Here is a 19,997-nt window from a genome sequence, read left to right as displayed (position 1 = left end):
CTTTAGCATGTAGTCCCTTTCTTGGCCCTTGCCTTGGCCTGTGAGTCCTTGTCTGGAAGGCTGGAGGCCAGGGAAAGGTGGTCATCGTCCATACTGGGCAATGCTCTTACTCCAAGTACACAGAACTCCTCCCCCTTGAACCCTGAAGACAGGTTTGAGAAATAGTCTTCCTCTTGATTCCTATCTCATCCCATCTATCCCTTTATTTGTGTGTCTATTTATCCATCCATCCATCCATCTATCCTTCCTTCCTTCACTCCCTTCATTCATCCTTCCCACTCTTATCCATTTATCCATTCATCTGTCCATCCATCTCTTCATTCCTCTGTCCCTCCCTCCATCCATCTATCTATTCCCTAGGTTCCAGGCTTTTCCTAGGCCTTGAGGGGATACAGAAGTGAGCCAAACAATATTGTACAACCTGGTGTATCTAAGTGGAAAGGGAAGGGTTGGGTAAGAGGAGTCTATGAATCATTTTTATGCCACACAGCAGTGAAGAAAGGTCTTGGGAGCAGCATAAAAAAAAAAAAAAAAAAAAAGGCTATGGAGTCTGACTGCTATGGAGAGGTCTTTCTGAAGATCTACCTGCAAAATCAGGTGGTGATTTTAGCTTTTACATTTATTGTGTAGCTTAAATAAGATACTATGTACAGACGGCTTAGCAGAGTGATTGGAATGTAGATAGCACTAAGGAAATGGTGTTTCTTATGAGTGTTGTGGAGGGGTTGGCCTTTACACTGAGTTTCTTTCTCACTTTCTGCTTAACTTCCCACTGCCTCCATTACAGGCCTGCCTTATTTTTTCTTTTCTTTTCTTTTCTTTCCTTTCCTTTCCTTTCCTTTCCTTTCCTTTCCTTTCCTTTCCCTTCCCTTCCCTTCCCTTCCTTTTCTTTTCTTTTCTTTTCTTTTCTTTTCTTTTCTTTTCTTTTCTTTTCTTTTCTTTTCTTTTCTTTTCTTTTCTTTTCTTTTCTTTTCTTTTCTTTTCTTTTTGTACTGGGCAAAATTCTGCTAAAACTTCTGCAGAGTAAGGCTTGTTGCTGGGGATGCCACACCCAGGTGGGGCTCTCTGGTGTCCAATGAATAAATTCAGCAGAAATTAATGAGGCCAGGGAAAGGCATATGTGGTCTTTAATTCAAGGTAGGACAACTCCTGGGGGTGACTGGGGTGAGAGTTGGGGATGAAGGAGGCTCTGGTTTCTTCTCATTAGGTCTCTGAGTTGTGTCTTCTCCACCACTTCCAGGTCACTCAGTTCTCCTCTAGATCCTTGATATAGTCCTGGACCCAGTCGTCCTTGGGGTTGGCACAGATGGAATAGCCCTTTTTGGTAATGAACCTGTGGAGCAAGAGAAGGATTACAAACTGAGGGTTCCAGTAGCCAGATTTTCTACCAACCTGGACTGTTCATCTTGTGTTAGAGGCAGCTCAGGGTCAATCTCCTCTCTGAATAGGCTCTTCATCTCCTAGGACCCCCAGACCTATCTCATCTGTGTACTCCAGGACTACACTCCTTTTGCTTTCTCCTCCCTTCTCGTGATGTCTCCTTATCCATGGGGCCAGCTTTCACATGGCTCCCTGCAAGCCCAGCAATAAGTCCCCAGGTTGCCCTTCACAGGCAGTCTATCACTGTGTAGATACACCTGGGAGGTACCCTTGGGGGTCCCCATCCCATCCCTTCTAGGTCCTTCTGGCTCCCTCTCAACCAGTGTGGTGTGTGGGTGTCACTTACACAATTCCGGGCTTGGAGCATTCGCTGCTGGTCTCATAATAATGTGCAATCCGATGACGCTGGACCGGGCGGGTAACATAGGTGAAGCAGCACTCAGCTGGGTGGTAAGGTCCTTCTGAGGAGAGCATGGGTATGTGAGGAATGGGGGCTTGCTAAAGGTGATACTCCTGGATGCTTCATCCACCAAGGAGGTGGATGAAGGAAGGGAAGAAGGGACAGCTTGGCAGAACTTGGGGAGAGGGATCTGATTTTCTCCTCTTTCATCAGCAATCACCCTCCTTCCTTTTCTTCAGCCCCTCCTGGAAAAATGGCTGCAGAATTCCAGCTCTGGAGATTGAAATGCAGCAAACCTGAATCTTCTCAGGAGATACACCCCAGTCCTGGGAGGCTGCCTCACAGAGAAGTCTATGACTTGCCAAGGTCATACAACCTGCCCTCATTATTCTGGAAAGATGATCCAAATAGGAGAATGATTTGGAAGAGATTTTGTAAGGACTTAGAGATGTGGCATTTGGAAAAGCAGACCCAACCACTCCTAGTCTCCCCTCCTGTCTGTGTCCCTATTGAACCCATGCCCTGCATAGAGGGAAGGACGCCAACACCAAACCTCAAGAACAATGGCCACGGAATCAGAACACCCAGATTCTAACCTAACCTTGCCTTTGCTTTCTTTGTACTGTGACCATTTTACCTTCCTTCTCAGTGTCCTTCTCTGGAAATGAGGCCTTTGGATGGGGTTGGTGGTTTTTGTGCTGAGCTCCCTGGGGCTTTGAGGACTTCTTGAAAGTCCTGCTGTGTTAGAGAGTCAGAGACTACACCCACTGAAACTTTTTCCTGTTTTGCTTATTGGGCCTTTGTGAAAAATTTTGCTATAGGAAAAGTTTCATGGCTAGTAAGTTTTAAAATCATTGCATTAGGTGAATTTTCAGTTATTTTCTGGTTGTGAAATTTCATGGCTCTCATAGAAGGTACTAGGGAAGGACAGAGAATTTCCTCAAGCTTGAATTACGGAGGTAGCGGGAAGGGCACTGCAAGCTAAGGGCTGTGTACAAACCAGTCCATGCTGTGGTTATAGAATAAAGTCAGGTACATGCATGTTATGTGACCAACCTGACCAGACATACAGTTGTGCATTGTGATGGCCTCAGAGCTACCTGAGGGTGGTTAGGTGCAAAAGCCCAGTCCTGTTGTCTGGTACCATTCCAGGCAGCATCTCCACTACCCAAAGACTGGAAGATGGAGGTTCCTGGTCCCCAAGATTTCTCCCTGAGAGCCCTGGCACTTTGTCTGAGCCTACAAATGGCTTTTCAGAGGACAAGTCAAATTGTCCAGATTCCTAGTAAATTTAGACTGGCTTTATTTCAACAACCTTATGTTTCCACCCAGTTTCTGAAAAAAAAAAGAGGAAAAATAGAAGAGCAAGGAATAGTTTTGGTTATCTGTAAAGGCAGCTCATCCTAAGAAAGAAGTCTAAGATGCCTAGGTGGGACCCCACCCTGTCGTATCTCCCCCCAGCCCAACAGTGTAGTCACAGTGCAGCTGACACCTGAAGAAGTCTGGGTCCAAAACTCAGGAGGCCAATAAACTCATTAGCCTGAGGGACTCCAAACAACATTACTAAATCTCCCTGTGAATAATGTTCCCCCCAATGGGTGACCCACGATTGCTAATGGCAAAGAGTGAGGAATGGAGGGAGCAGAGAGGCAGGCTGGCTTCACTGCATGGTCTTGAAGGGAAGGGGGACTAGTCCTGGGGAAGGTGAGGATGAGATCAGTTTAAGAAGGTATCAGGCTTCCTTCTAGATCCCCTCTTCTTGGTATCCCAGAACTTTACTCTGCTGCTTTTCCTGTAGGGACTAGGTTGAAAGGAAGACAAGGTGTTATACTCACGCGAGGAGGAGTTGGCTTTGGCCTCTGGGGCCATGACGGCGAGGAGGAGGAGGAGGAGGAGGGAGATGGCAGTCACGGAGACCTTCATGCTGCGGGAGCTGCTGTGAGAGGTGAGTGGGCCTGGTGGGGGCTTCTGAGGCTCTTGGGGTGAGAAAGTGTTGAGAAATGATCATTGAGGTCAAGTATTTTTTAAATAAGGGAACCGAGATTTTGAAGGGAACCGAGATTTTGAAGGGAAGTAGAAGAGCAATGGATGCCTCAGCAATTTCATATTCTGCACATTTGTTGGAGGTGGCAGGAGGAAGCACAGAGAGCTAAGACTGAAGGGAGGACTTTGCTTCCATCCCCAGAGGAAGTGAGTTTAGCTCCTTTGACATAAGTCCTTTCTTAGGTGCAGACTGTGAGCACTCAGTGGACTGTCTCAGACTTAGCTGGAGATCTCAAGGGCAGGATGTGTCCTGTGCCTGATTCCAGGTCCATCCTTAGAGTAAGGCTATGTGAGGCATGGAGATGCAGGATATGTTTGTCTGGAGACCAGAGAGTATTTGAGGTAGTGAGTGAAGTCTGGAGTCTTCCCAAGACAGGTCTCATCCACCAGGATTAGGAAATCCTCAAACGCTTAAGCAAACTCCATCGTTCCCAGCCTCATCCCTACCCGCCTTATCATTCCTTGGGGTGAAGAAGTTCTCTGATGCCCAATAGATCATTTATGATGTAATGGTTGCAATGTAAATTAGTCACTGTCACAAATGCTTTATGAATATTAGCCTTGTAAGCTTTACAACAGCAGCTGAGGATACTGAGGTTCAGACACAAAGCACAAGCTTTGACGGTTGATAAGTGAAACTGGAATTCGAACTCTGACAATCTGGCTCCCAAGTCTTAACTAGTGTTCTAGTTAGAACATGGTATTCTGAACTACTATGCTATAAAGGAACATGGGAGCCCCAACAAAGCTCTCTCAAACTGTGCTGGCTGGCTTGGGTTATCTGCAAAGTTTTTAGTGTTAGTCCTTTCTGATCAGCTAGTGAGTTCCTTTAGGATCTTCTCCTAGTTTTTGACTTTTGCTACAGAGAAGCTTGGTAGGAACCTAAGAAAATACATAGTTCAGGGATGGTTAGTGGGTTTTATTGATTAGCGGTGGACTGGAGTTGTGTGTTGAAGACTATTCTGAGGGCATGTGCGAGAACATCAGGAAGAAGCGCCATAACTGCTGTGCAGTTTGGGTTAGGTGTGGCTCGTATGCTGTGGATTTGTCATCATTAGTCTATTTTCTTCTCTTTAAATATGTATTGTAACTTATGATTTATACATAATCATTACACATCTTTGTAGGGTACGGAATGGTCTTTATTTTATTTTATTTTATTTTTTTTTGGATTGTGAAAAAGCTCCCAATTCTTTATTTTATATGCTTTTTATCAGTCATGGATAGAAACCAAAAGCAACAACCGCTTTCTCCACTGCCTCTGAGAACAAATTCTCCCTATTTTATTTTTTTTTATGTTGTGAACATTCAAAACCTGCTGCAGTAGTTATTCTGCATTTATGTACTGGATTGCCTATGGCAATCTTTACTCAGCTCTTCTATCTCTGGGATTGCAGGGTCTCCCTGTTGCTCCTTCTTTCTCTGGAGATTAGTCTTTTTAATTTTTTTTTAGAGAGATTTTTGCCATAGGGCACATTTGCTGGAGAGACAGAGGGAGACAGAGAGACAGAAAGTGAGAAATTCCCCCCAGGGAGGATGGCCATGCCATAATCCCTTCTCCACCATTCTCCTCTCAGTATCTTGGGCATGCATGCACATGTGCCTGGTATGAGTTTTAAGCCACTGGGTCCAGGACTTGAACTGTGGTAGACTATGTGGGAGTCTAGCAATGTAACTGTTATGCCATCTATTGGTCCCAAATTAGTCCTTTTTTTTTTTTTTTTTGAGAGGTTTTCACTATTGGGCGTGTGTGCTCGCCATAAAGACAGAGAGAGAGAGACAGAAACTGAGAAATCACCCCCCGGGGGGATGGCCAAGTCGCAATCCCTTCTCCTCCATTCTCCTCTTGGGATCTTGGGCACACATGCACACGCGCCCGGCGTGAGTTTAAGCCACCGGGACTTGAACCGTGGTCGACTACATGGGAGTCCAGCGACATAGCCATTACGCTAACTGCTGGTCCCCCAAATTAGTCTTTTTAAAAGTCTGTTGATTTATTCTTTTCCATTAGAGAGAGAAAGAGAAGGTCCCTACACCATAATTCACTCTCTTCTGCCAGTCCTGATACCAGTCTCAGGTAGGTATCAGGATGTGAACCCACGACCTTTCCCATGTGGGTCCAGCTGAGCCACCACTGTATTACCACCTGGCTCTAGACTAGTCTAAACTGGCCACTTACTGAATGGAAGCTGAAGGTTAGAGGGGGCCGCAACATGCTCATGTTCACACAGTGATTTGACACAGAAAAGATCCCACCTTTGCAGACTCTCAGTCTAGTGGCCTTCACCAGGCTGTTCTTGGGGGGCACTTCCTCCATTCTGCTTGCTATGGTGGTTAGATGGCTGTTTTGTTTTGTTTTGTTTTGTTTTGTTTTGTTTTTTGAAAGGCTTTTTGCTATAGGGTGTGTGCACTTGCCAAAAAGACTGAGAGAGACAGAGGGACAGAAAGCGAGAAATCACTCCCTACGGGGTATAGCCATGCCGCAATCCCTTCTCCTCCATTTTCCTCTCGGGATCTTGGGCATGCATGCACACATGCCCAGCATGAGTTTAAGCCACTGGGTCCGGGACTCAAACCAGGGTCTACTACATGGAAGTCCAGGGACATAGCCATTATGCCAACTGCTGGTCCCGGTTAGATGGCTGTTTAATCTCCTCTCTTTGACTGGAATCATCAGGTCAGGGAACACTTATCATTTATCTTTGCCCATTCACTCAGAGCCTAGCATATAGCAAGTAAGTATAAATCTGTGCTCTAAAAGAAAGATGAATAGGCGAAGTGAGCCAGGTCTAAGTGTGTGCATCTTACTGGAAGTGGCTGAATTCTGTTAGGTGCAGTCATCAATTAGAAATTTTATGGGGACCAGCAGATGGTGTAATGGCTATTTATGTCACTGGGCTCCCATGTAGTTGATCACGATTTGAATCCTGGACCTGGTGGCTTGAAACTCATGCTGGGTGCATGTGTATGTGTGCCCAAAATCCCTAGAGGAGAATGGAAGAGAAGGGATTACGGCATGGCCATCCTCCTGTGAGATGATTTTTTGCTTTCTATCCCTCTATCTCTTATCTCTCCAGTAAGTGCACATGCCTTTAGCAAAAATCTTTCTCTCTCTCTCTCTCTCTCAAAAAAAAAGACATTTTATATATTTTTTGGTCAACAATAACAATGTGATTTAAATTCCTCAAATTTAATGATAATAGGCATTAGGAACAATCTCAGGAAATGTGATGTTTCTAGAAAGAATGTGAGTTGGAAAGAAATAATGTTTACTTTGTTTTCATGGAGACTAGCTGACCTTCCAAGTTGTTGCTAGGAGTTTTGCTGGAATTTTTTTTATTAGTCCCTTCATTATCAAGTTCATACCTACATTTGTCTGTATGTGCTCACAGCTGTAATAAATAATTCCTAAATCTCAGGGGATTAGTTAAACAAAAGTTTATTTCTTGCTTAGGTCACAGTCCAATGGGTCAGCTGGGGAATGAGGGTATGTGTGTCCGGTAGATCTGGTCCACAAACTCATTCAGAAACCAAGGCTGCTTCTATTTTGCGATGCCATCATTTTTGGCACAAGTCCTCCAAGCCTGCTGAGAGAGGGGAAAGGCAGAGGATTTGGAGATTTTTATGAATTGGTTCTGGAAAGGATGTAAATTTCTTTGACTCACATTCCATGGCAAACATCAAGTCATTTGGTTCCAACCTAATGGCTAAAGGATGGAAAATAGACCATCAAAGAAGTGACCACATCATTTCTTTGCCATCATATTTGCTAGATACTGGGTGAGGCTTGGAGGGTGGCCATGGAAATGACCCTGAAAGATTCATAACTTAAAGAGGGACTCAAAAAAATAATGAAAATTGCAACATGATAGAATGAATGGAACTCGGTAGCAGCATAATTAGAGACCTCAATGTTCCCATGTTGTCCATTGATGAGTATGCAATGTCTTTTTTTTTTTTTGAGAGGTTTTTGCTATAGGGCGCGTGCACTCGCCAGACAGACAGAGAGAGACATAGAGAGAGAAAGCGAGAAATCACCCCCCAGGGGGGTCGGTCACGCTGCAATCCCTTCTCCTCCACACTCTCAAGATCTTGGGCACACACGCGCATGCGCCCGGCATGAGTTTTAAGCCACCGGGTTCGGGATGCGAACTGCCGTCGACTATGTGGGAGTCCAGCGACATAGCCATTATGCTAACTGCTGGTCCCAGTATGCAATGTCTTTTTAAAAAATATTTTAAATGTTTTTCAAAGCAACACATACACATGGATTTTAAAAATCTAGAAAGAAGGGGTCAGCAAGTGGTGGCGCTGTACTCTTACATGGTCAACTGTGGTTTAAAATATGCTGTGTGTGTGTGTGTGTGTGTGTGTGTGCGCGCGCATGCGTGCATGTGCCCAAAAATCCTGAGAGGGGAATGGAGGAGAAGAGATTGCTGTGTGCCATTCCCCCTTGGGGGATTATTTCTCATTTTCTCTCTCTCTGTCTCTCCAGCAAGCACACACACCCTATAGAGAAAAAAAAAAATCTTTCTTAAAAAAAAAATCTAGAAAGGGTAAGCAGGATCTAAACTTTCTGAGTTCTTACTTGTCTAATGAAGTCCTTTATGATCCTTCACACCTCACTGAGAGCAGGGTAGAGAATTCGACATTGAGAATATGAGAATATGTTTTATTTGTAAAGATCTAGTGTTGCCTGTCTCCAGAAGATTTTAGGGGTTATTTATTTATGTATTTAACCATAGAGAGTGCACGTGTGTATATGAGAGCAAGTTGCCCTTGGTAGGGTGTCATTATGCTGCCATCCCCTTTCCCCAGCCTTAAGCTCCTCAGGATCCTTGGTACTCATGCATGCACTTGGCATATTTTGAAGCTCACCTAAAGATTCAAGCCTGCAGTACCATGCTGTTTTGATTACCACAGCTTTTTAGTATATTTTTGGGTTGGGGAGTGAGATGCCGCCCACTCCACTCTTCTTGTGTAGAACTGCTTCGGCAATACGGGGTCTTTTATGATTCCAGACAAATTTTAAGATTGTCTTTTCTAGATCTGTGAAGAATGTGTCTGGTACTATGATTGGCATTGCATTAAATAGGTAGATTAATTTGGGTAGAATTGCCATTTTGATTATATTAATTCTTCCAATCCATGAACATGGAATGTCCTTCCATTTTTTTGTGTCATTTTCAATTTGGGCCTAATGAAGGACATTTGGAGAAGGGATAGAGAGGTAGAGCACTGACAGGATGGGGAGATGTGGTGTTATCGGTTGCAGATATTTTGATCAACGGGACTGGGGAGAAATGTTCACATATTGAAATGGTCACATTGTAAGCCAAACAATGTGATTGAATGTATATACAAAAATAAATAAATAAATAAAGATTCAAGCCTGCAGGTTGGCCGTATGACTTTCAGCCTTGAAGGACGCTTGTGCTATGACTGTACTACTTAGCAACTGGGCCATGATTTATTTTTTTAAATTTTCTTTTCTTTTTTCTTTTTGGAGTGGTTTTTGCTATAGGGCGCACACACTCACCATAAAGACAGGGAGAGACAGAGAGACAGAAAGTGAGAAATCACCCCCCAGGGGGGATGGCCACGCCACAATCCCTTCTCCTCCATTCTCTTCTTGGGATCTTGGGCACGCACGTACACGCGCCTGGTGTGAGTTTAAGCCACCCGGACCAGGACTCGAACCACGGTTGACTATATGGGAGTCCAGCGACATAGCCATTACGCTAACTGCTGGTCCCAGGGCCATGATTTATTATTTCATATTATTTTCTTACTTTTTGACACAAAAAGAGGGTAATCTTGTATTTCCCTGTGTCAGTTCTGGAACTGGCATTCTCCAGTGAGTCTTGGTTCTCTTTAGGGAAGATGGTTTTGAAAAATCAAGACTTTGGTGCTTGATGTGTTCATTGCTATAGGAAAGGCACTGCTTTGAGGTCTGAGCTCTCAGTTGACAGAACTGAAAAATATATGTAAGCATATATGTATAAGTGTATGTTAAATTTTTATCTACTTCTATTTCATCGCTATTAGCAATTTATCTATCTACTGCCAGAGGACACATGCACAGAGACAGAGAGACAAAGTGAGAGGAGAAAGTAACTCCCAATGGGGCATAGTCATGTCACAATCCCTTCTCTTTCACTTCTCCATCCTGTCAGGATTTTAGGCACACATACACAGGTGTCTGGTGTGTTTTTCAAGCCACGAAGGCCGGTATTCCAGTTGCACAGTCGGCCATGTGTTATCTGGCTCTCTTAACCACTAGACCATGGGGTCAGCCCTATTAGCAATTTCTATACCATTTTTCTAGCTATATGAAAAACCAAAAGTTTATACCACTATGTCCAATTCCAGGTCAACACACAGAGTTCTTTTCATCTTAATGCTTTCTATATGTTTTTCTCTCAACTCCAGTAGTGAGAAATCATCTCCTACTAACCTCAATGTATTTACTTATTTGCTCGGTTTCCTGTGTAACAAATCTGGCCATTCTGGTCTCAAACACAGTAGTCACCTCCTCTGCCCTAGTGCTGGTTGAGTTCTCAGTTACTTTTTAAATCTTGTCTCTGGCTCTGGGCCAGCTCTATGGCCTAGTGGGTAAGGAAGCCAGGTCTCACATGGACAACTGTGCGGTTTCATTCTATATCCCAGAGGCTTGAAAAACATGCCAGGTGTATGTGTGTGCATGACCTAAATCCTGATGAGATGGAGAAGGGATTGCAATATAATCACGCCCTATTGGGGGTGCATTCTTCCCTCTCCTTTTCTTTCTGTCTGTCTGTCTCTCTTTAGCAAGCATATATGCTTTCTGGCATATTAAAAAATAATCTTATCTCGGGGACCAGCAATTGGTGTAATGGCTATGTTGCTGGACCCCCATGTAGTCGACTGTGGTTCAAGTCCTGGACCTGGTGGCTTAAACTCATGCCAGGCGCATGTGTATGCATGTCCAAGATCCCGGGAGGAGAATGGAGGAGAGGGGATTGCGGCATGGCCATCTCCCCTGGGAAGTGATTTCTCACTTTCTGTCTCTCTGTCTTTCTGGTGAGTGCATGCACCCTGTAGTAAAAACCTCTAAAAAAAAAAAAAAAGTCTTATCTCTGGCTCTAGAAGTCAAATATTAAATATGAATGTTGCCGTTTACTATTTTATGCTTTGATGATTTCTATGAAGATCTTGTGTTTAAGCTTTTTTTCACCATACGGCACATGTACTTGCTGGAGAGAGACAGAGAGACAGGGAGAGTGAGAAATCACTCCCCTAGGGAGGATGGCCATGCCTCACGTCCTTCTCTTCCATTCTCCTCTTGGGATTTTGGGGCATGCATGTACACTTGCCTGGCATGATTTTCAAGCTGTCTAGTCTGGGACTTGAACCATGCTGTCAGCCATGTGGGATCCTGTGCCTTAACCTTCATGCCACCTTCTGGCCCCTGTTTTAAACCTTTTAAGCACATTTTTTTCTAATGATATTTCACAATTTTCAAGATTTTTATTAAAAAAATCAAAATTGGGCCAGAAGGTAATGTAGTGATAACACTACTGGACCCATATAGAAGAGGTCCTTGACTTGAGTCCCGAGGCCTTCCTGAGCATGCCAGGCATGCATTCTGTCTGTGATCTGAGCTGGCTAAGACTGGGGATGGATCACTGTCTGAAGAATCTTTGGGGTTGTCTGTGCATATCTATGTTTTTCTGTCTCTCTCTCTTTCATAGGGAAAAAGATTCAGAATTGATTGTCAAACTTATTTATTTAGATTTTTTTCCAATTGTGTGTATATATTTTTTATAATTAGGCAGCTTTGATATACTTCATCATAAAGAAAAAACATCAAACATCAACATAAGTGAATATTTTGTCTGTCCCTGAAAAAAAAAAAGAAGATTAATTTTTGCAACTCTTGAATTATTTTCGGTTACTAAAGCAATGCGTGCTTTTTAAATAAATAAGCAAATCATAATGGTGAAGTTATGAAGTCAAGAGTGAAAGTTCCTCTTTAAATTTCCTCTTTGCCCTGTAGCATCAGCATTACCTGGAAATTTGTTTGAAATGCTGATTCTTCAACATTACCACAGTCTGTGGCTAAGACCCACCATTCTGTGTTTTAACAAGCCCTCCTAATGATCCTTGTACGTGCTGAAGTTTCAGAAGCCCTTACTCTAATACAGCTTTCTAACTGGTGTGCTTCAGTACCTTGGTCTCTTTGGCTCCTGGATAGTTTATTTAAGGCATGGGGGAGAAGGAAGATTTGAGTCCCAGGCTGATTTTCCTACGAATGGCCCCATCTTTTTCATTCCAGTGTTGTATAATAATTTGGAAATTTAGTAATAATTTAAATGCAATTTTTACACACAAACGTCATATCTTTTTTGTTTTTGTTTTGGCACAATTTGCTTTAATTTTAATTAATTAATAAAAATTGCTAGATGGTATGTGTGTTCACCAGAGAGGGACAAAGAGAAATTGAGAACGCACTCCCACAGTGGGGATGGCCACACTGCAATCTCTCTCCTTCATTCTCCATCTGAGATTTTGGGCACACACACACACACACACACACACACACGTGCCCTACGTGTTTTTCAAGTCACTGGGTCTGGAACTCCAACTATGTAGCTAGCTATGTGAGATTCGCCACCTTAATCATCCCACCACCAGCTGGTTCAAAGTGCCATGTCATCTTCTTTTTTTAATTTTTTATTATTAATTTTTTTTATTGCCAGAGAACATGTGTGCTCACCAGAGAGAGAGAGAAACAGAGGGAGAAAGCACCTTACCTTCCCCTGGCCCCCCCCACCACATACACCCCGTGGGCATGGTCATTCCACAATTCCTTCTCTTTCATTTAACCATCCTGTCCAGATTTTGGGCATGCATATATTTGTGCCTGGCATGTTTTTCAAGCAGCTGGGTCCAGGATTCGAACTGTGGTTAGTCCTGTGGGACCCTGCTCCCCAACCTGATCTTCAGCTACAGAGCTAGCTCCATATCTTATTCCATTTTTTTTCTTTTTTGAGAGATTTTTCTATAGGGAGTGTGCACCCACTGGAGAGGCAGAGAGACAGAAAATGAGAAATTGCCCCTCAGAGGGGATGGTCATGCTGCAATCCCTTCTACTCTATTCTCATCTTGGGATCTTGGCCATTACACGCACACATACCCGGCATGAGTTTTTTTAAGTTGCCGGGTTTGGGACTCAAACTGTGGTTGACTATATGGGAGTCCAGCGATGTAACCATTATGCCATCTGCTGGTCCCCCATATCTTATTTTTATCTCCAGTCTTCTCTATGGACTGCAATATTCTTATTTTTTAAAAAGAATTATTTTATTTAACTTCATTTATTTATTTATTTTAATTTGATGAGGGAGAGAGAGAGAGAGAGAGAGAGAGAGAGAAGAGAGAGGAGAGAGAGAGAAAGCTACCAGGTCCGGGACTCGAACTGCACTTGGCCATGTGGGAGTTCAATGCCCTTAACCACCATGCCACCTGCTGGCCCCTGGGCTGCAATATTCTTAAAGGGCACCAATCTAGTATATTTTGTTCTCATGGTTTTTACTAATGCCTAGCACAATAATATCATAAAGTAGCCACTCAATAATAATCTGAGTGGCAATAAATAGCTTTTTTTAGATTTCAGAGAAAGGGAGCTGAGTCCTTCTGTCTGTGATGATGAGGAAAGATTTTGTGGTAGCACCTAATTCAGACACTTGAGGTTGGGTTGAGTTTTGCTGGGAAGAGTTGAGAGGAGGGTATTTCTGACAGAGGCTACTACACAAAGCAAGGAAGCAAAAAAGAACACTCTTGAAGGAACTGTGAAATAGAGTATGTGAGCGTTATGTAGTTAGTTCACTTGACAGAACATGCCTTTGTCCTCTCCAATCTATGAGAGGCTAGATGCTTTATTAGAATGATAAGTCTTGGCTTTCACCCTCTTTTCTATTGAGCTGCCATTGTCATTACCCAACACCTTGATAAGGGGACATCTGTCCCTCTAGCATCCATATCATTCATACCTTCTCCCTCCGTCTCGTTCTGAGCTAACCTGTCAGAGACTCCAGTGAAACCATACATATTCCCCTTAGGGCTAGCATAGTTGTTATCTATCTATCTATCTATCTATCTATCTATCTATTTATTTATTTATTTATTAAGTTTTTGCCATAGGGCATACATGCTCGTTGGAGAGAGACAGAGAGAGGGAAAGTCAGAAATCACCGCCCCCAGTGGAGATGGCCATGCCACAATCCCTTTTTCATTCTCTCAGGATTTTGCACACACATGTACACACACCCAGCATGATTTTCAAGCCACGGAGTCTGGGACTTGAACCATAGTCAAGTACTCCCATGTGGGAGTACAGTACCTTAACCACCATGCCACCTGCTGTCCCCAGGTCTAGCACAGCTTTAATCCAACATCCTTTGAGATTTTCCTGAAGACTCTGAAACAAAATCTTCATGGAGAATTCAGAAACTTCTAGATTGCTATCTCCCAGTTATATATTTAGGCCTTAGTGGGCTAAGCTTCTGAACTTAACAATTTTCAGTGAAGTAATGAGAGCAACAAGAAAGATGATAAATGGATCAAAATATAGGCCGGAACTCTGAGCATCTGTGTTTGCCTTTTTCATCTCTCTAAATCCCATTGAAATGACAGAAGGAATACAGAAATAAAAATAAATTCATAGTAGCAACAGGAAGTCAGAAAAGATTAAATCTGCCTATTGGAAGGTGAGGCATTTCTATTCTATTTAAAGGACATGGGTCAGCTTGATGTCAAATTACAAGAAACCTGAAAAAATGTGTATCCTCATGTAGGTGAGGGAAACGACCACTGAAAAAGAGGATTTTTCGCAGCAGGATCCTGGATAACCTGAAGATCGGAGTCAGCAGGTCCTGGGAGTTAAAGCTTGGGATGAATGAATGAGTGGCAGCCTTGCCAGTCCCCATTTTGGGACAGTTTTAGGTGCAGAGTTTGCCCCAGGGTAAAGCTAAAAGCACAATTCTCTAAATAAGGAAGGATTTCTGCTGTGGGACTTGTCCAAAGGAAACAGTGGGCCAGAGAGAGAACTGAGCAGTGCTCTGGATAACTTCTGGCTAAGGGCAAGAAGCTCCACCCACATCCTATTACTACATCCCCCAGGAATTAAGCTGACAACCTCAGCAAAAGCCTGGCCAGTCACCCCTTCCTCCTCCTAATTCACTAAAGCCAGGACTCTTATAATCAGAGCCTGCATTTATAACCAGGGAACTAGAGACTTTTACTTATGCTGAGAATAGCGTCCTAGGGAGAAAAGAAAGGTATCCTGGAAGGAGTGAACTATACTAAGGCATTCTTTCTCTGCAGAGGCCCACCAGCTAGGCTACCTACCTGTTTACCCACATCTCTTGAAACAGTTATCTCTAAGCAAGGTTCTATTTACCTGTATAAGAATCGCCTGGGATGCTTGATTAAACTGTATACACCTATGCTTTACCTCATCTCTCCAACCATCTCCTGCCCATCCCTCTATTCTAAAATCAAGCTTCCAGGGAACAAGCATGTAGGTAGGATACATTCACGTAGAACCACAGAGAAAATCCACACCTTACCAAAACCTAGTCCTTCATTTATTTCTAAGTGTAGAAAAGGAAAACCAATGATAAACAGGCATTCAATAATTACTAATAGCTCAGGAAGAAAAAAGAACCAAGACAAACAGAAGCACTCCAGAAGAATCAGCAGAATAAAAAAGAACTTAAGAAAAATTCATTACAATTTTTTTTTGAGGTTTTTTTTTTTCTTTTTTCCTTTTTCCTATAGTGTGCATGAATTTGCCGGAGAGACAGATAGATAGAAGGTGAGATATCACCTTCCAGTAGGGATGGCCACATCACAATCCCTTCTTTTCTACTCTTGGGATTTTGAGCATGCATGCATAAACATCTGGCATGAGATTCAAGCCACTGGGTTCAGGATTCAAGCCACAGTTGACTATGTGGGAGTCCAGCACCTTAACCACTATACCACCTTCTGGCTCCAACTTGTTACAATTTTTATTCTCAGAAAAATGTAAGAAGATACTGCATCTATAAAACAATAACAGCTTACTATAAAAAAGAAATATTTCAAGATAAGCAAAGAATTCTCAGTAATTAAATATAGAAAGAACATGACTAAAAATCAAAGAAATTTTCTATCAGACAGAATAAAAAGTGTAAAGTGTGAGAGAAAAGATACAACTCATGAAAGATAGGTGCATAAAATCCAATACTCACCAGTAGTTCCAGAAAGTTAGAACTGTATGAATGTGGAACCAGCAGATGGCAAAATGGCTACGTTGCTGAACTCTCAGTCAATTGCGGTTTGAGTCTCGGACCCAGCGGCTTAAAACTCATGCTCAGCACATGTGCGTGCATGCCCAAAATCCTGAGAGGGGAATAGAGAAGGGATTGTGGCGTGACCATCCTCCCGGGGGGGAGGGGGGTGATTTCTCACTTTCTGTCTCTTTGACGAGCACATGTACCCTATAGCAAAAATCTCTCTCTCTCTCTCTAAAAGAAAAAAAGAAGAACTGTATGAATGGATGGGAAAAAATGGAGGACCAACAGAAGAAAATTTTCTCAGGTTAAAATAAATATTGAATCTTAGATAAAAGCTAATTAAAGGCATAGAGTTAATAAAAAAAAGACACATTTTGGTAAAAATGTCTGAGCAGCAAGGATTGAAAAAATTCTAAAAATTCACAGAGGGTCTAAAATTTTTTTTTTTTTTTTAAACAAAGGAATAAGAACTCAACTGACTTTAGAATTTTGGCATTTTATGACATGCTATAAGACAACTGATAAATATCTACTGTGTTCTGAGAGAAAATGATTTGGAATGTGGACGTTCATATTCAGCTGAACCATTATAAAATTTAAAGAACTTCAAAGTCCCAGGAAGCTTATTATTTAATTAGGCCTTTTTTTTTTTTTTAGCCGTAGGAACTGACTCAAGTTGATTTTGATTTAAGCAAAAAATAAAATTATTGCAAAGACTTTGGGTGGCACACAGAATTATCAAGAAGGCTTAGAAAATGGATAGACCCTTGGAGAGACTACCTCTACTGCCACAGACATAATCGTGCCACAGGGGCCAACTTCTGTGGATAATGCATATGTGGATGGGCCCGGAACTCACAATAGCCCAAGGCTGGCAATTGCCAACATTTCCCAGGTCTCTGTGAATTCACTGCCTCTGCCTCCCTTCCTCTGGAATGATAAAAAGCAATCTGAGACCTTAAGAAGCTGGACACCCTGCTTATCTGACCCTTTCTTCCTGAGAACAAATTCTGCTGCATCTTCCTGATGGGCTGCTTCTTCCTGATGGGATACCCTTAGCCCACTGAGAACCGCCACTCCCTAAATTCCCCAATAAAATACTGTGCTTAACCCCTAAGGGGTGCCAGAGATTCAGAGTGTTAACTCTATGCCCACTGATGTAATGAAAGAATTCTCTTTTCTCTCCAGAGTGCTGCGTTTTTCGTCCCTTGGCCATCTGTTTTTCTGCAACAATGCTGCCTTTATTGAGCACTGCAAAGGGGGAATATTGACTCGAGTACTGGTCACAGGATGCCAGCATTGCTGCCTCCAAAATCTGAAACCCATTGCCACCCTCGTTGTCAGGTGAGTGGACTCTTTCTTTTTTTTTTTTTTTCTTTTTTGAGAGGTTTTTGCTATAGGGCGCATGTGCTCGCCAGACAGACAAAGAGAGACAGAGAGACAGAAAGTGAGAAATCACTCCCCAGGGGGGATGGCCACACTGCAATTCCTTCTCCTCCATTCTCCTCTCGGGATCTTGGGCACGCACACACACACGCCCGGTGTGAGTTTAAGCCATTGGGTCCAGGACTCAAAATGTGGTCGACTACATGGGAATCCAGCAATATAGCCATTATGCTAACTTGTTGGTCCCCATGGACTCCTTTCTTTTTTTCCTCTTTCCTGCTACACTTGTTCCAGGCTCAATGCTTTGGAAGAGAGCACCAGATTGTCCCAGTCAGGGTAGGGTGTGCCTGCCTTGGTTCCCATGGGGCTAAAGGCAGTGTTTACCTTTGTCATCATTTATAAAAGATGCAATAGGAGGCAATTCAAGGATATATACTAGCAAGATGAAAAAAGAACGAAAGGAAGAGGAAGCCATGGGCTACATATCCTGATGGAATGAGCTCAGGTGTGCAATGAGAAAAATATCTCATTGACTGTTTTTGACAGGTCCAGAAAACCCTACTCCAAGTTAGAATAGGAAATTAGAAGGTCCTTAAAGAGCTGGCCTGGGGCATGTTGGTTAAGGTGACTGAATCTCATATGGCTGACTTGCAGAGTTCAAGTCCTAGACCTGGAGGCTTGAAAGACACAGTAAGTGTGTGTACATGCATGCTCCAAATCCCGACAGGAGCGAAAAAAGGAGGAGAAAAGATGGCAGTGTGACCATGTCCCAGGGAGAGTAATTTCTCACTTCCTTTCTCTCTGTTTCTCTCCAGCGAGTGTATGTACCCTGTTGCAAAATTTAAAAAACAGAAAAAGAAGGTCCTTGAAGAATTACTCCAAGAATAAGGTAGGTACTATGAAACAAATGGTGTGAAACTGGTAGTGTAAATACAGAATGATAATGAAATGAAGGTAAGTCTTTTGGTTAATAGAAAAAAAAGGAAATTATGAGAAAAACAGGGATTATCATGGATCAAATATTAAGTAAACTTAAATGAAGTGAAATTTGAGCAAATGCAAACTACTTTCTGAAAATGCAGCTAAGCCTTAAAGATTATTAACTACTTCAGTAGATAGGAAGAGATGAGACATAATGTGAACTTCTTTTTAATCTCTTTGGAATTCAACAATTCCTTCAGTATATTTCAGCTTATTTCTTCTTAAAATTCAAGCAAAGGCAAGTTGAAAACTTTATTAAATGCATTATGTTTACAACCAGACCAGAAATTTATTTATTTATGTACTTAAACTAAATACAGACCAAGAAACTCATAAGAGGTGTTGGGGCAAGAGAGTTGGAGGTGGAGTGGCTGACACATTTTGTCTCTTCCTCAAGCAAGTTGCATTGTTCCTGGGTTCTTGGATATTGGTTGCTTCCCCAGTGTTTTCATGCAATCCTGAACTTTCACATTGCTGGGGTCAGCACATACACGTTTCCCTATCTTGTTGAGGAAGCTGGGGAATAAGGGAGGGAGAAGGTTACAAACTGAGATGTGTTCAGCAAATAGGGATGGAGAACTCCATCCTCCCTGCTCTCAAATTCCCAACTCAACACAGTCTGTTTTTTCCATTCTTTGCTGAAGGTAGCTCAGGGCCAATCTCTTCTCTGAGACCTCCCTTCAGCTTTTGAGATACTCCTTAGTGACTCAGTGGAGTGTCCTTGGGCAGCCTTGAGAGCTTGTTTGGAAATTCTAGGAGGGGAGTAGAGTTTCTCCTATGTCTTTGGCCAAAGAACAGTCTTCTCTTCATGTACATGGAGCAATGAGGGAGGAAGGGGATACCTGCTTAGCCATCTAGATCAGCTGAATCAACTCTGAAGATCTGTGGGGTGACAGATGGTGCAGCCATATGGCCCTCATTCCCTTGGGCAGCCTTCTGCCTGTTCTCTTCTTCCTTCCTCACCTTTCCCTCCATGGGGAGCATCTCATTCCTGCAGGATCCTAGCAAGGACACAAGCTATCTCTTACCTGGTAAGACTTGGAGGGTGGGACTTTCTGGACACCCACCCAATAGGTCCTCCACTTAAGACTCTGCAGGCTTCCTCTCCTCCAAACCATGGTCAGTGAGTTTGGCACTTACATGACAGCAGGCCTGGAGCACCCACTGCTTGTTTCAAAATAAGCTTTCATGAATGAACATCGGATGCTTCGTTGTGTATAAGAGAAGCAGCAGTCAGCAGGTTGGTGAAAGCCTGTAACTAGAGTAAAGGCGGTTAAAGGCCTGAGTCTTTCTTTCTCAAGAGTACCTTGGAGGGCAAGAAGGCTCAGGATTTGGAAAGATGTTTCCTCCTCCTAGGCCACCACTTGCTGGCATCTCAGTTCACACTCTCCCTTGAGCTGAGCTGCACGTATGAGGGCACCCAGGGTGGGCCACAACAGGCCAGGAGCATTTCCTCTGGGTGAAAGGTGTCCCCAGATTCCTGC

At 43.0% G+C, this 19,997-nt stretch overlaps 2 protein-coding genes across 2 annotated transcripts in view; both read right to left on the bottom strand.

Moving 5' to 3' along the window:
- Window positions 1-1,095: 1,095 nt before the first annotated feature.
- CCL14 (C-C motif chemokine ligand 14) lies at window positions 1,096-16,194 on the bottom strand. The gene is made up of 4 exons (XM_006154410.3): window positions 16,102-16,194; window positions 3,616-3,756; window positions 1,727-1,841; window positions 1,096-1,333 (listed from the first exon to the last, which is right to left on the bottom strand). The coding sequence occupies exons 2-4, from the start codon at window positions 3,701-3,703 to the stop codon at window positions 1,246-1,248; spliced, it is 291 nt and encodes a 96-aa protein (XP_006154472.1). The 5' UTR covers window positions 3,704-3,756; window positions 16,102-16,194; the 3' UTR covers window positions 1,096-1,245.
- A 2,579-nt stretch (window positions 16,195-18,773) lies between these two features.
- Window positions 18,774-19,997, bottom strand: part of CCL15 (C-C motif chemokine ligand 15) — a 5,119-nt gene continuing 3,895 nt past the window's right edge. Inside the window, exons 3-4 of the mRNA XM_006154409.3 lie at window positions 19,654-19,771; window positions 18,774-19,029 (exon numbers count right to left, since the gene is read on the bottom strand). Coding sequence (XP_006154471.2) covers window positions 18,906-19,029; window positions 19,654-19,771 — 242 coding nt within the window. The 3' untranslated portion in view covers window positions 18,774-18,905. The remainder of the gene's footprint in view (window positions 19,030-19,653; window positions 19,772-19,997) is intronic.

Source organism: Tupaia chinensis, unplaced genomic scaffold (assembly GCF_000334495.1).
Source record: "Tupaia chinensis unplaced genomic scaffold, TupChi_1.0 Scaffold000407_4, whole genome shotgun sequence".
In the NCBI taxonomy this organism is placed as follows: Eukaryota; Metazoa; Chordata; class Mammalia; order Scandentia; family Tupaiidae; genus Tupaia; species Tupaia belangeri.
The sequence above is the reverse complement of the archived record's forward strand: the minus strand, read 5'-3'. Positions and strand labels throughout refer to the sequence as shown.